Source organism: Aquarana catesbeiana, linkage group LG08, assembly GCF_042186555.1.
Source record: "Aquarana catesbeiana isolate 2022-GZ linkage group LG08, ASM4218655v1, whole genome shotgun sequence".
In the NCBI taxonomy this organism is placed as follows: Eukaryota; Metazoa; Chordata; class Amphibia; order Anura; family Ranidae; genus Aquarana; species Aquarana catesbeiana.
This window is the reverse complement of record NC_133331.1, coordinates 287053473-287070051: the sequence shown is the minus strand read 5'-3', so window position 1 is coordinate 287070051 and position 16579 is coordinate 287053473. Positions and strand designations below refer to the sequence as shown.

At 43.3% G+C, this 16579-nt stretch overlaps 1 protein-coding gene across 2 annotated transcripts; it reads right to left on the bottom strand.

Annotated features, from left to right (window-relative positions):
- Window positions 1-3599: 3599 nt before the first annotated feature.
- On the bottom strand, window positions 3600-13914 carry LOC141106620 (uncharacterized). Of its 2 annotated transcripts, XM_073597541.1 has the most exons (7): window positions 13711-13879; window positions 7593-7736; window positions 7264-7420; window positions 7050-7147; window positions 6802-6940; window positions 5714-5853; window positions 3600-4685 (listed from the first exon to the last, which is right to left on the bottom strand). In XM_073597541.1, exons 1-7 carry the CDS (start codon window positions 13786-13788, stop codon window positions 4293-4295), a joined length of 1149 nt encoding a protein of 382 aa, XP_073453642.1. In that variant the 5' UTR covers window positions 13789-13879; the 3' UTR covers window positions 3600-4292. The 2 variants fall into 2 exon arrangements, with proteins under 2 accessions (XP_073453642.1, XP_073453643.1); XM_073597542.1 differs by lacking the exon at window positions 7593-7736 and having other exon boundaries at window positions 13711-13914.
- Window positions 13915-16579: the final 2665 nt, after the last annotated feature.

Sequence of the window (16579 nt, the reverse complement as noted above, 5' to 3'; positions counted from 1 at the left end):
CACATTCTGGTGGGGACTATCCAATTGTGTTAAGCATGAGCAGGCAGGCAATGAACTACCCTTCTATCTGAATGATTTGCTCCTTAACCTGTACGGAAATTCCATCACCTCCTCCCTCTGAAACTAGGCCCTCAACAGGTGGGGAGACCCTATAAGAGGGGGTAATGTCACAGCTACTTATCTTTTGTGATCCATTGCTGGCGGTTCCTCTCTTCCACGTGTGTTTATCACTCCCTTCAGCTACCAAAGCTATCCCCTACAACAGTACAGCCCTCTGTAGTCTCTGCTGCAGCCACCCTGGCATCCTTGCACCTCCATGGCTCCAGTGCTGCATTTCTCTCTGTCTTCTTGGATTATCAGCCTGAATGAGTTTTTAACATCATGGAACCTCTGCCTACCAGGAGGAGCCAACAAGCAGAAAAAGCTCAAGATACTTGAATGCTGGCCACATAGGACTGTGGGAGTTGGAGCTCAGAAGAGGAGTCATACTGTGGAAGTCTATGGACCATTGGACTACAGTTCCCAGAGAGAGGCAGTTACAAGGGAGAGAGAGATCTGCATTTTCCCAGACTGCCGACCGGACGATTTCCTCTTTGCTGTGGGTAGACCAAGGTGTCCACATCAATCTGATACAAGCCTTATGCCAGGACAGAGACTGGAGTGCTGTCAACCTGTTTGCAGAGGACCAGAGTAGCTCCAGGCCACTTAGAAGACATCTGGACAGAGGGACTGGAGCTAGAGTTGCCACCTCATCCATTTAACCCCAAACACCTTTGAATTACAGAGGTTCTGAGGCTAATTAAATGCAGATAAGGCACCAAGTGAGTATTATTACCACCTTAATCGGCCACAGAACCTGTGTAATTAATATGTGTTCGGGTTTAAAGAGATGAGGTGGCAACCATAACTGGAGCTGTCGTATCTCTGGGATTGGTGAGGGACATCAATGCCATTAACCTGTTGCTGCTAACAGTGTGTCAGGAAGGGCATACCAACAGACAAGATGGCTCTTCTGGAAGGCATCCTGTGCATAGGCACAAGCTAATTCATATTTCTTTACATGCACATAGGAAATGTACATGCGCGCACATCTGTTGTTCACGCGCACTAATCTGTTGCACGCGTTGGCGCCAAGTGGCTATTTACTGTAAACTGAGCCTGTACTATGCAGTGTTCCTGTGCGTACCTGCAATCTGTTACTCTGCATCTGGCTACTGTTACCGACCCGTCTTGTCTTGACTACTCCTGAACTCCACCTGCACCGACCCTGGCCATCCTCTGACCTCGCTTCTGCCTGTGCCCCTTGCAGCTGCCCCACAGATCTGTTAGTGTCTCGGCCTGTATCCTGACTTCGCCCCTGCCTAAGCATCTACTACTGATTCATCTGCCTGTGTATGACCCGGTTCATCTAACTCTGTAGCCATCGCTGCTGCCTGCTGTGAGCCTCTGCCTACAGTGCCTTGAAAAAGTATTCACACCCCTTGAAATTTTCCACATTTTGTCATGTTATAACCAAAACTGTAAATGTATTTTTTGGGATTTTATGTGATAGACCAACACAAAGTGGCACATAATTGTGAAGTGGAAGGGAAATGATAATTGGTTTTCAAAATTTTTTACAAATAAATCTGTGAAAAGTGTGGGATGCATTTGTATTCAGCCCCCCTGAGTCAATACTTTGTAGAATCACCTTTCACTTCAATTACAGCTGTAAGTCTTTTTGGGGATGTCTAGAAAGTGAAATTTTATCCCATTCTTCTTTCCACAATAGCTCAAGTTCTGTCAGATTGGATGGAGAGCGTCTGTAAACAGCAATTTTCAAGTCTTGCCACAGATTCTCAATTGGATTTAGGTCTGGACTATGACTGGGCCATTCTAACACATGAATATGCTTTGATCTAAACCATTCCATTGTAGCTCTGGCTGTATGTTTAGGGTCGTTGTCCTGCTGGAAGGTGAACCTCCGCCCCAGTCTCAAGTCTTTTGCAGACTCTAACAGGTTTTCTTCTAAGATTGCCCTGTATTTGGCTCCATCCATTACCCGATCAACTCTGACTAGATTCCCTGTCCCTGCTGAAGAAAAGCATCCCCACAACATGATACTGCCACCACCGTGTTTCACAGTGGGGATGTGCAGTGTTTGTTTTCCGCCACACATAGCGCTTTTATTTTAGGCCAAAAAGTTCAATTTTGGTCTCATCTAACCAGAGGGCACCATGGTTTCTCATAAACTGCAAACTTAACTTCTTATGGTTTTCTTTCAACAATGGCTTTCTTCTTGCCACTCTTCCATAAAGGACAGATTTGTGGAGTGTATGACTAATAGTTGTCCTGTGGACAGATTCTCCCACCTGAGCTGTGGATCTCTGCAGCTCCTCCAGAGTTACGATGGGCCTCTTGGCTGCTTCTCTGATGAATGCTCTCCATTCTCGGCCTGTCAGTCTAGGTGGACGGCCAACTCTTGGTAGGTTTGCAGTTGTCATACTTTTTCCTTTATCGGATGATGGATTGAACAGTGCTCCGTGAGATGTTCAAAGCTTCGGCTATTTTTTTTATAACCTAACCCTGCTTTAAACTTCTCCACAACTTTATCCCTGAGCTATCTGGTGTGTTCCTTGGCCTTCATGATGCTGTTTGTTCGCCAAGGTTCTCTAACAAACCTTTGAGGGCTTCACAGAACAGCTGTACTTATACTGAGATTAAATCACACACTGGAGGACATCTATTTACTAAATTAGATGACGTCTGAAGGCAATTGGTTCTACTAGATTTTAGTTAAGGGCATCAGAGTAAAGGGGGCTGAATACAAATGCATGCCACACGTTTTACATAATTATTTGTAAAAAAAATGTGAAAACCATTTATCATTTTCCTTCCACTTCACAATCGTGTCACTTTGTGTTGGTCTATCACATAAAATCCCAATAAAATACATTTACATTTTTTGTTTTACATGACAAAATTTGCAAAATTTCAAGGCATATGAATACTTTTTCAAGGCACTGTATATACCTCTGGTGCCAGCTTACTGCCTGTCTGCTTTCACCAGTGCCAGTCTGCTCCAGTCTTCTGCTCTGCTGTGGTCTACTGACGGTCTTCCTCTGCTGCTAGCAAGACCAACAGGCTCTTCTGCCACACTGTACTCCTGCGCCTCCTGTCTGTTCTATCAGGGGCCCTGAGTTTGAGATGTAAGAGAGGCCTTCCTCATCGTGTCAGACTCTTCTAACAGGTATGTGACACAAATCTGAGTGCACTGGGACTGGATATATAACTAGCAGCCTTTACCGCTGCATGCAAACTTTACTGGAACTGTAATTATGTGCACCACCATAAAGACAGGGCCCCAACTCTAGCTAGCTGAAGAACTAGGGCAAAAGACTGTCTCTTCAGATAGTTGTTCTACACAGACTTCACTTGCTGCCTATAGAAAGGGGTACCTCTGTGGGAAGGTCTGTAATCTGTTTACTATTTCTTCCTTTAGAACGCAAATAACCTTTTCCAAAAAAAACAAGTTCCAATAAGCCACCTTCATAGTGTTGCTGCTTAGAAAAGCAAGTAGTAACAGTGCACAGGAAACAAAGTAAGAGTCCACAGCATGGTTTACCAATTAGAAAAACATTTTTTATTGCTGCCGCTCATTGCATATCTTTATGTAACCTAAGACAAAAAGGAGAGCCCAAAACCCCACTCATTGTTCTGAGAGAACTTTATATACTAAAAGTGGAAATCCATAAAAAAAGTTTTTAGTTATTTTTCTGACAGAATAGAGAAGGTTATTGATAGTGAAGGCCTCTTGCTGTATTATGTTATCTGTATCCCTGTTGAGGAAATTTCCCATTGACAATTATCATTAGGACAGAAAGTCTCTCCGGAGGGGGCATGTACATACATAAAAAGCTAAACAAACAACATTGATGACTGCATACTTGTTGGATAGACATTCCTATAGTTCTTTTTTTTTGTTCCAAACTTTCCCGCAGTTCTTGTCTGTATAATGTAACAGGAAGAAGGGTACAATCCCCAGAACGAAGAAAAGCAAAAAAATAAAATGTTTAATTTTTAGCAAAACTACATCATAAAAATGTACAATAAATTATAAATGAAAAAAATGTACTGTGTAAAATAATGAAATAAAGAACAGTGATTAAACAATAAAACTATAGACAATAAAACTAAAGGCATTCCATATGGCTTGGCTGATCCTTTTCGGACTTTCTCATCTTTATTGTATGGTTGTTCTAAGGACATAACGGTTCAGCCAATGAAACGTCACCATTAGTTCTTCAGAGGTCTCAGGTGTGGTGCATTTTCTGGTGGATGATTAGTGACGCTTTCTGTGTAAAAGATTTGTCGCATTCTAAACAAACAAAAGGCTTCTCCCCGGTGTGAACTCTTATGTGCTTATCACGGTTCCCTCTATGAGGGAAGCCCTTTCCACACTGAGGACAAGAAAAGGGCCTCTCCTTGGTGTGGACTATGTTGTGTCTATTAAGTTGCGACTTGTCGATGAAACACTTTCCACATATAGGACACGGAAACGGCTTTTTCCCGGTGTGGATTCTCTGGTGTTGGATAAGTCCCGATTTCCTCAAGAAGGACTTTTCACACTGAGGACAGGAATAGGGTTTTTCTTCGAAGACAGGAATTAGCTGGTTATCTTTTATTCTGAAAAGTTGATTGCAATTCTGAAAGGGAAACAAAAAAGTTGTAAGAATATTCCTCGAGATTAGAAGGATCCAATGATTTATCTGCACTGTGATAACTTGTATGGACATAAAGGATATTGGTATGTGATACACTATACACTAGTCTTGGCCTGTAGGGTTCACTATTGAGTTTGCCCACCCTTTGCAGCTATAACAGCTTCAACTCTTCTAGGAAGGCTGTCCACAAGGTTCAGGAGTGTGTCTATGGGAATGTTTGACCATTCTTCCAGAAGCACATTTGTGAGGTCAGGCACTGATGTTGGACGAGAAGGCCTGGCTTGCAGTCTCTGCTCTAATTTATCCCAAAGGTGTTATATCGGGTAGAGGTTAGGACTCTCTGCAGGTCCAGTCAAGTTCCTCCACCCCAAACTCGCCCATCCATGTCTTTATGGACCTTGCTTTGTGCACTGGTGCGCAGTCATGTTGGAACAGGAAGGGGCCTTCCCCAAACTGTTCCCACAAAATTGGGAGCATGAAATTATCCAAAATGTTTTGGTATGCTGATGTCTTAAGGAGTTCCCTTCACTGGAACTAAGGGGCCAAGCCCAACCCCTGAAAAACAACCCCACACCATAATTCCCCCCCACACCAAATGATTTGAACTAGTGCACAAAGCAAGGTTCACAAAGACATGGATGAGCAAGTTTGGGGTGGAGGAACTTGACTGGCCTGCTCAGAGCTCTGACCTCAACCCAATAGATCACCGTTAAGATGATGAATTAGAGCGGAGACTGCGAGCCAGGCCTTCTCGTCCAATATCAGTGCTTGACCTCACAAATGCGCTTCTAGAAGAATGGTCAAACATTCCCATAGACACACTTCTAAACCTTGTTGACAGCCTTCCCAGAAGAGTTGAAGCTGTTATAGCTGCAAAGGGTGGGCCAACTCAATATTGAACCCTACGGACTAAGACTGGGATGCCATTAAATTTCATGTGCCCCAATACTTTTGACAATATAGTGTAGATCTTTGGAATTTTCGGAAATAAATTGATTTGTTGATCTTACCGAAGAATTATATTTGTGATGAAAATTTTTAATAACAATGCTATTTCCTGAAGAATACAGTGCCATGCCAAGATCTTCTTTAATACAGTTTTCAGATAAAATAAGACGTCCCTCTGGGGTATTCCAGCTTCTGTGGCCTCCTGTTGGAAATATATTTTTTAATCAATAAAAATATAAAAACAACATTGTTTATTGTTCATGTTTCGCAGTTAGGATGAATGTTGGTCTAGAAGACAACTGTTACCCAGATCTTTGGGTACAGAGATCTTTGGGTACAGAGCTCTTTGGGTTCTGTCCTTGCACAGGGATAACTGTGCAAGGACAGAAGCCAGATAAGCTGTACAATACAACCAAAGCAACTATAGTAAACTGGGTGAAGGTGTACATACACTAAAAACATGTATATGGTGAGGAACAGAAATAGACCTTCCTCCATCAGATGTGTGGGAACATGACGTTAGATTGACAAATGAAGATGGACCTTTAATATGGTGTACACTATCTCCACCTTAATTGTTGGGAACATGACAGTAAGTATGTTGAGGAATGGAGATGGACCTTTTTATATGGTGTACAGTATCTCCTCATTTGTTAGGAACATGACATTATATTGAGGAATGGAGATGGACCTTTCATATGGTGTACAGTATCTCCTCCTCACTTGTTGGGAACATGACGTTATATTGAGGAATGGAGATGGACCTTTCATATGGTGTACGGTATCTCCTCCTCATTTGTTGGGAACATGACGTTATATTGAAGAATGGAGATGGACCTTTCATATGGTGTACAGTATCTCCTCCTCGTTTATTGGGAACATGACGTTATATTGAGGAATGGAGACGGACCTTTCATATGGTGTACAGTATCTTCTCCTCATTTGTTGGGAACATGAATAAGAATTCAAAATTATTTTTTCAAAAGGACAGGGCACCCTGTCTGAAAATTGTGTGTGTTGGATTGCTGATTTTACATCCTTTTTTTTTTTTGGTTAAACTGCATACCTAAATTTGATGATAATTAATTGAAATGTGAAAAAATGAACATAAAATTAAAATGTTAAGTGCTGCATTTCATATAATATTTACCTGTGCTGCCATTTACAGAAGATTCCCCCTTGGTCGTTGTCTCCATCATTTCATCTTCATTTCTAGACAACTGATCATCTATCAAATACATTTCTTCTTCCTCTTTAATCACAATTTTTATACCCATCACTTCTTCATCCTAAAATGACAGTATGACGCGATTACTATTATCCTAAGACTACATAGAAGAATATCATCTAATACAGTTTAGAACCAAGTTTGAGTATGACATCCTCCGTCTCATCTACCTGATCATGGTGAGGGAAGGTGTGATCTTTCTGTGTGGATTTTCGTGATTTCCGAGGACGGGGACGTCTTTTTTTGGGGGTTTTGTTACTGGATTCATCTGTAGGAAACACACACACTGACTGAATACATTGTTTCTATGTGTTTATCAGATGATGGGGGATCTAGGTGGACCCACCGTACTGCTCTCTCCTTTACAATGAAGTCTCCTCTTACCCGGTGATGTGAGGGGCAGCTGATTCTCCATCACAACGTTCTTGTTGAGATCTTTTTGTCCTTCTAAACACTCCTTCTCCTTCATCACACTATCCTTCGCCTCTCCTTCCTTTATATTTTCTTTGATACTAACATGAAAATTGCTGGAGTTTCCACCCTGAATATAAATGTAAAACAAAGAAGTAAAAATGCCTCTGCTCCTCCATGGAGGAATAGACAGTGACATCCCGGCACCTTATAGGAACTTGACACAGACAATGATAGTCAACATCCAGACACATCCCTTGTCTATTACTGGATAATGTCCCTGAATTCCCGCCACCACTCACCTCTCCTGCCAGGAGGTCAGTGATCTTCTGGGTGACTTGTAAAATCTTTTCTTCATTGTTTATTTCCGGAAACAGTAAGGAATGTAGAGGGACCGTAATGGGGTTTTGTTCATCTCCTGAGGTCTTCTTCGCAACTATGTTACTCTGTGAAGAGAGACTAGCAATCACTATATAAATTTCCCAATAAAAGGCAATACAACTGCCATCATCGTTCCTCTTTTCTAGGATCTAATCAACGGCTTTTAGAGATAATATTTCTTCTCATATTTGCAAATAAACCTTGGAGTTGTTTCCAATCACCTTGTATAAAGATACTACACTACTAAGACAATATCAGTCACAGTGCAGGAGATCCAACGACAACGTTCTGCATTTATGGTCCTTCTTTGTTGTCTTCTGTTAAAAAAGTTGAATGCAAGCCACAATGAAGTCGCACGGGGATGTCGACTTTGAAGCTGCACTGGTGTGAACTGCCACTTCACAATGGCATGCAGTGCCAAGCTGCTGCTAACAAAGCAAACAGAATATTGGCATGCATTAAAAAGGGGATCAACTCCAGAGATAAAACAATAATTCTCCCACTCTACAAGACTCTGGTCCGGCTGCACCTGGAGTATGCTGTCCAGTTCTGGGCACCAGTCTTCAGGAAGGATGTACTGGAAATGGAGCGAGTACAAAGAAGGGCAACATAGCTAATAAAGGGTCTGGAGGATCTTAGTTATGAGGAAAGGTTGCGAGCACTGAACTTATTCTCTCTGGAGAAGAGACGCTTGAGAGGGGATATGATTTCAATATACAAATACCGTACTGGTGACCCCACAATAGGGAAAAAACTTTTTCGCAGAAGAGAGTTTAACAAGACTCGTGGCCACTCATTAAAATGAGAAGAAAAGAGGTTTAACCTTAAACTACGTAGAGGGTTCTTTACTGTAAGAGCGGCAAGGATGTGGAATTCCATTCCACAAGTGGTGGTCTCAGCTGGGAGCATTGATAGCTTCAAGAAACTATTAGATAAGCACCTGAATGACCGCAACATACATTGATATATAAATGTAATACTGACACATAATCACACACATAGGTTGGACTTGATGGACTTGTGTCTTTTTTCAACCTCACCTACTATGTAACTATGTAACTATGGGAGCAGAGCTGCAGTGTACAAGAAATGTGCAGTTGTGGTTTGGCAAGCTCCCAATTTGTGGTAGACCCCCACACATCAGAAAAGCAGAACTGAGATGCCATCTGTACCAAACAGAATTACACTTTACCAGCACTGTAAAGAGAAGCATGAGACTGTCACCCATTATAAAGAGGTCTATGGGAGGTTTAGACTTGGCCAAGAGAACTTAGAAAAGAAAGCATTTGGATACATTGAAACACCTAATCCAGTTTCCATCTGAAATGTTTCATCTGTGCGTCCTTCCTCCCATAGCATAACAGGCACACTAATGTGACCTAAATGGTCCCACTTATATCTGGAGTTCCACCAAAATATATCTTGAAATTGACAGTGCATATCTGACTGCTTTCTGACATTTAAATGACAAAAAGTCTACAAATCTGATAGTTCCAAAATTAATGTCTATGAGGCATCTGCAGAGAAAAGAAAAAACAGCAAGGATGTAAAGTTAAAATGGGGTTGATTTACTAAAACTGGAGCATGCAAAATCTTAGAAACCAATCAGCTTCCAGGTTTTATTGTCAAAGCTTAATTGAACGAGAAGAAGTTAGAAGCTGATTGGCTACCATGCACCAGATTCGGAGCGCTCCAGTTTTAGTAAATCAACCTCATAGTGATTATCCTAGAGTCCAGTGATTGCCACAAGCACAATATTTGGCTCATCAAATCCTTTTATCCATTTTCTAAGTAGAGAAACAATAATTGAATTTAGACTGACTGTGCAATTATATATACATACACACACACACACATACATAATCACCGTCCTAATGAAGGCCTGTAGGTAAATTTAGTCTTTAGCTCCTTCTGTAATCAAAGGAGCATACTGTAGATCATTTGGTCTGGTCTGTTGAGGGTTTCGCAAGCTGGGGAGTTTGATTGCTTCCCCCTGCCTCTAGAAGAAGTTTCTAGAGCTTATGGAGGGAGGATTCAATTCAAGGCCTAGCCAATTCCTGGGGAGTGGTGGCCAGATGGTGTCTGGGAAGCTGATATGCAAGTCTGGAGCCCTGAAGAAATTGTCTTTCCTCACCAAGAAAAAGTCCTAAGCCTCTGGGGGCAATTGCCCCTTAGGCAGCCTCTGGACTGTGTTACTGTTCTGTAAGGTCTCAACGATGGCAGAGATGGGACCTTGGTGTCATCTGGAACCGAATGCAGGTTCCTCCAAGGGATCTGGTCTAGAGAAGGATAGTCTCTCTCACTGGGTTGTGTCAGGAGGAAGCTGGAAGGTGGCAGCTGTCCTGGGGACCTTGAATTGATTCCTGGTGAATATGTGCTTTTGGGATATAAGTGCCAGAAGTAGCTTGGACTGAGACAACTCTCATAGGGTCTCAGCATACTGGCCATTCCCTATCCTCAGCAGAGTCCTGGACTGGAAGCTTTGTGAAGAGTGCCCTCCTGTACCATGTATAGTGTTCCTGAAGTTGCACTGGGTACCTACAGCTCTGCAAGTGCCAAAGAGACTTGCCTCATGATCCCCAGCTGTGAGGCTTTAAGACTGTACAAGACTGTAAAGACTACAGCTGTGCAATTGTGCAGGGTAACCAGGTGCCAAAGAGACTTGCCTCATGGCCCCCAGCTTTGAGGCTTAAAGACTGTTCAGAAAGATACTTCACGGTCCTCAGCTGTGAGGCTTTAAGACTATTTAGAAAGATACCTCATGGTCCCCTAGCTGTGAGGCTTTAGAACTGTTTAGAAAGATACCTCACGGTCCTCAGCTGTGAGGCTTTAAAGCGGATGTCCACCCATTTTTAAAACAATAGATGAAGAGCATTGCCGCAATGTCCTAATGACAAAACGGCACTTTTTTTTTTTCCTACTGTACCTTTGTTGCTGTTAGTATCTTTGTGTCTTCCAGGAAGTCCATCCTGCGGTTATGGGCGTCTTTACTGCGGCTAAATCGTCACTTCCTATTAGCCACACTGGCTCCTGGGAGCTTGTGTCATTGTTCCCAGGAGTCAGTGCGGCGGCCTGGCATGAGTTATCTCGAGATTTCTATCCTGCAAGTGACGTCATTATCAGCGTTGCCATCACAACGGGGCGGGACTTCCTACGACGCCGCTCGTTGTGATGGCAACCTGAGCTGTTGACGGCGCTCCGATGTCAGTGTACTGCGCATGCGCGAGATCGGAAATAGAACGGGCGGTGCGTGCTGGTCAATCAGCAGCACCGTATCCCGGAAGAGGATGCCTGTGGGCTTCACATGCCCACAGGCAAGATGACAACCGTCTCGAGCAGAATTTATAACTTTATTTATTAGGAGAAAACGAGCAGCACTGAACCTCAAAAACAGAACAAGTGAGTTCTATATTACTAGATCCTAATCTTTGTCATTTTGCCAAAAAAAAAAAAAAATGTATCCGAGATAGTGGAACCCCGCTTTAAGACTATTTAGAAAGATACCTCATGGTCCCCAGCTGTGATGTCTTAAGGCTGTTCTGAAGGATTTCTCATGGTCTCCAGCTGTGAGTGTTAAAGTATCTCATGCCCTAATCCCTATCCTGCTATAAGTTCTACAAGCAATAAATCACAAAAAGACATCCCTTAGACCTGTGATGGCGAACCTTGCCATCCCAGAAGTTTTGGAACCCCAGATGTTTTGGAACTACATTTCCCATGACGGTCAACTACACGAGCGTGCGCAATTTTAGGTATCTATTTACTCTGCGTAACATCATCTTTTATATTATGCAAAAAAATTGGGGGGAATATTATTTTTTTGTTTTTTATTTTTTATTTCTTTTTTTAAATTCAGTTTGAAAAACTGCTGCACAAATACCAAGTGACATAAAAAATGGCAACAATCGCCATTTTATGTGCTCTGGTCTCTGCTAAAAAAAATATATATAATGTTTGGGGGTTCTAAGTAATTTTCAAGCAAAAAATACAGATTTTAAACTTGTAAACAAAAAGTGGTTAACGATTCTTGACACTCGTGCGCATTCCACAAGGGCAGAGCGTTCATGTGCGGGGCCAATCAATTTGTCGCCCAAAAACAGCCCTTGCTCCTTTTTGGGCAACAAGCGAAGGTGCGATTTTTAACTGTACGTTTTGCCACCCGATTCTGTTGCACGACAAACGCAGCAGAATTGTACTGCATTTGGGGTGCCATTATTGTATACGCGACACGCGTTTCCGCAAAAAAATTAAAAAATAAAAAAAGATCGCTAGCTGGAACGCTTCTTCCTGCTTTGCGAGTTCTGCCACACTTTGGAATCGCAGCGATTCTGCCCGAGATTTCTAATCGGCTTATGTGAATGGGGCCTTGGGCTAGGTTCACACCTATGCGGTTGATGCAATTTCCCGGTGCGTTTTGCACATGTATTGTTTGACACTTTTTAAAACGTTTTCGATGCATTTTGCGTTTTTGGGATGGGTTAATGTTGCTAGAGGAGGGGTCTAGTGTCATGCAGAAAAACGCACCAAAAACGCATGTGCATTTGTTTTTAATGCGTCATTGAAGTCCATAGAACCAAAAACGCAACCTGCTGGGGGCAAAAAAAGTCCCTGACCCTTTCCAAAAAAAAACAAAACAAAAACGCACTGGTTGAAAGCGCACAGATGTGAACCCGACCCATAGGAGATCAGGTTGAGCCCTGGTTCACACTTATGCGATGCAGGAAACGCACAAGATTCGCTGCATTTCCCCTTCATCGCATTGCGCGGCGTCCATGCAATCTGCCGCAAACCTAATTGTTAGATTAACGACACCCCAAAACAGATGAGAAAACTGATTAGGAAAGCGTTTGCCAGAATCGCATTGCATGTTTCTGAACATCCATGTGATGCAACAATTCAGGTGCTGAAAAAAAAAAGGTTGCGGCACCATTTTTGTGCAGATGCGATTTGAGCCATACATTCTGGCAATCGCACTGCATTTTGTGATTTGTTTCGGGGTGTCATTAATCTAACATTGGCATTTGCTGCAGAACGCATGGACACTGTGCCATGCGATGTGGGGAAATGCACCACACAGATATCGCACATGACGTGCATAGGAATGCGGTGCGATTCCTGTGCGAATCACATGCAGTGTTCCACACGCACTAGTGTGAACCCAGGCTTAATGGACTGTAGTGTGAAATCTGCAAACGCCCTAAAAAACGCATAGGTGTGAACCTAGCCTTAGGCCCCTTGTGCGACTTGGGACTGCAAAGCAAAACAATGAGTACCGTTCATATCTGTGCGACTTCAAGTCGCAGCAACTTCAAAGTAGTCCCTGCACTACTTTGGTCCGACTTTGATGCAACTTAAGGTCCATAGACCCCAAGATTACATTAGGCATTGCTTCAAGTCGCTGCACTTTCAGGTTGCAAAAAAGCGTGAAAGGGGCCTAAGGGAGGAGGCAAGAGTAATAATACTTTCACATGCATCAAAAAAAAATTAAAATAAAAACGCATCAAAAATGCTGTTTTGCTGTGTTTTTGGTTAGTTTCCATTTCATTTTGGGGGCATTTTCTGGGTGCCTATTGACCAGCATGCACCTGTGAAACTTGGACGCGTGACCCCCCCCCCCCCAAAAAAAAAAAAACGCAACGCAGGTGCGTTTTCTATACTTTTCAATGGGGATCTGCGGTTTTGGTATGCACCAAAGGTGCAGTGTGCAATACTTTTGAAAGTGCACCACACCGGTGTGAAGGGCCCAATAGGACTGCGTTTTTTTTTTTGTTGTTGTTGCGCAAAACGCTACAAAATTGCATCAGCGTGAAAGCAGCCTTAAATACGCACATGCAAACATAATGTTTAGTGCAAAAAGTTTTGAGTACAAACAACTTCAGCAATTACAAATTGAAATAGTAAAAAGAGAACTACGACCATCGGACACTTCCTGGAGATTTGTTACTGAAAAAAAACTGGTAGAAAGTTTTTTTTTTCACTCGGCTAGCCATCAATAAAATGAACCAAACATATCGGTTGCGCTCCCAGAATCCTCCTCACCTCCCCGGTCAGCAGGTAGATGATCTCCAAGGTGAGTCGTAATATCCCCTCCGTCAGGTTGCTGCAGTTTGCCTCCATTGCTCCCAACTCTGTCCTATTCACTTCCTGCAACAATAACACCCATCCCCCCCTAACGGTCAGTATAATGAATAAAAGGCAGGCTGTTCTGTGATTGGTTCTTTTCAGCCATTTTGTTGTAGTCCAGCAGACCTGGAGGAACACACTGGTTCATCACAAAACAATGCTCAAACCTGAGGACTTCTATTCATGGAATCCACCAAAAGTTACCATCAGCTGAGTGTTGGATGAATTTCTCATTGCTAATGCAAGTGACGTGTTTATTTAGTTATATGCTAACATGTCTTCACGTATGAGCTACAATAATATGGCCGTCCCCAGGAGCTTATTATCCTCAGGAATGAGGAGAAAGTGGCACCTAGTGTTCCAATCCTCTGCTGCCCCGTTGACGTCTCCTATACCTTTGGAAGAACTTTGTATCCATGTGTGCCACAACTCAACCTTCATAGCTCCCAACTGTCCCTGATTTGGAGCAATGTCTCTCTTTCCCTCATTTGTCCCTCATTTTGGTCTGATCTATATAGTTGTATATAAAAATGCACTTTTTACCTATCAAAAAGTGTTTTCCAGCACTAAACCTTTTTGTCTAATGTCTAAATTGCTGCATTTGTAAATTCCAAAAGCCAATATAAAGGAATAGTAGTGGTATAAAAAAGCACTTTTGGGCTTAACCAAACTTGTTTTTTGTACAATTCTCCTTTTAAGGGGGCGTGGCAAGGGGTGTGTCCTATGCCTGCATACTTTTGCTGATAGGTGTCCCTCATTCCCATCACAAAAAGTTGGGAGGTATGCAACCTTCACCTTCACCTTCCAAAGAACTTTGTATCCATGTGTGCCACAACGCAACCTTCACCTTCACGTTCTGAAGAACTTTGTATCCATGTGTGCCACAACGCAATCTTCACCTTCACCTTCCGAAGAACTTGGTATCCATGTGTGCCACAACGCAACCTTCACCTTCCGAAGAACTTTGTATCCATGTGTGCCACAACGCAACACTCACCTGCACGTTCTGAAGAACTTTGTATCCATGTGTGCCACAACGCAACCTTCACCTGCACGTTCCGAAGAACTTTGTATCCATGTGTGCCACAACGCAACCTTCACCTTCCGAAGAACTTTGTGTCCATGTGTGCCACAACGCAACCTTCACCTTCACGTTCCGAAGAACTTTGTATCCATGTCTGCCACAACGCAACCTTCACCTCCCGAAGAATTTTGTATCCATGTGTGCCACAACGCAACCTTCACCTTCACCTTCCAAAGAACTTTGTGTCCATGTGTGCCACAACGCAACCTTCACCTTTTGAAGAACTTTGTTTCCATGTGTGACACAACGCAACCTTCACGTTCTGAAGAACTTTGTATCCATGTGTGCCACAACGCAACCTTCACCTTCACCTTCCGAAGAACTTTGTGTCCATGTGTGCTACAACACAACCTTCACCTTCTGAAGAACTTTGAATCCATGTGTACCACAACGCAACCTTCACCTTCACCTTCTGAAGAACTTTGTATCCATGTGTGCCACAACGCAACCTTCACCTTCACCTTTCAAAGAACTTTGTATCCATGTGTGCCACAACGCAACCTTCACATTCCGAAGAACTCTGTATCCATGTGAGCCACAATGTAACCTTCACCTTCACGTTCCGAAGAACTTTGTATCCATGTGTTCCACAACGCAACCTTCACCTTCACGTTCCGAAGAATTTTGTATCCATGTGTGCCACAATGCAACCTTCACCTTCACCTTCTGAAGACCTTTGAATCCATGTGTACCACAATGCAACCTTCACCTTCTGAAGAACTTTGTATCCATGTGTGCCACAACGCAAAAATGACTAAGAACCCCCAAACATTATATATATTTTTTTAGCAGAGACCCTAGAGAATAAAATGGTGGGTGTGTTTTTTTTTATGTCACACGGTATTCGCGCAGCGGTTTTTGAAACGCAATTTTTTGGGGAAAAAAAACCCCCACTTTTATGAAGGTCAGGTTATGGGTATATGGGGTATCTCAGTCAATGGGCAGGGGGTTTTCTTCGATCCCTTGGCCTGCTGGGAGAACCTATATATTCGGGTAAGGTCAGGTGATCTATGTTCTGTGCCACCTGGACGACTGTCTGGGTGGATGTGTGTTGTATTGCCCAGGCTGCTAGGCTGGAGATTGGGCCTATCCTGGGGGCATCTGGCTGCCAGGCTGTGTGAGGGTCTATCCAGAAGTAAGAGGGCAGCGCAGGGTTGGGACTGCGGCTTAAGTGACAGTTCTGCCGGCGGGAGAACCTGCCGTGGTTGGAGGTAGAGGGAAAGCTGTCGCCACAAAGGGTCCAGCCACCTTCACCAGGGACCACAGTGAGTAACTGAAGCAAGTACCGGAGCAGCATTCTTACCGAACGGGCACGCTGGAGAACTTGGAAACTTCAGGCGGTGATCAAGTCAGCGATCCAGCCAGCGGAGGTGACGCTTGCACAGCAGCCTTGTGTGTCAAGTCAGGGACCGAACCGGTGAGCAGGGGTGAAGCTTGAGAAGCATCTGGAGTGCCAAGCTAGGGACCCAGCAGGGAAGCGTTTGTGGCGCTTGAGGGAGATACCACCGCAAAAAGTTTTCAGAAGCTCCAGGGATTCAAAGTCAGTGAATCAGAGGGTCCAGGGAGAGACCAGTTACTCAAGTTACTGAAGAACTACACGTAGAAGTTGTAGTGAAGCAAAGAGAACTGTAATGATTTGTGTTAGGAACTGTTAAAGACTGTTGCCATAGGAGACAGCAATCCTGCAGATGTGCAGATGTG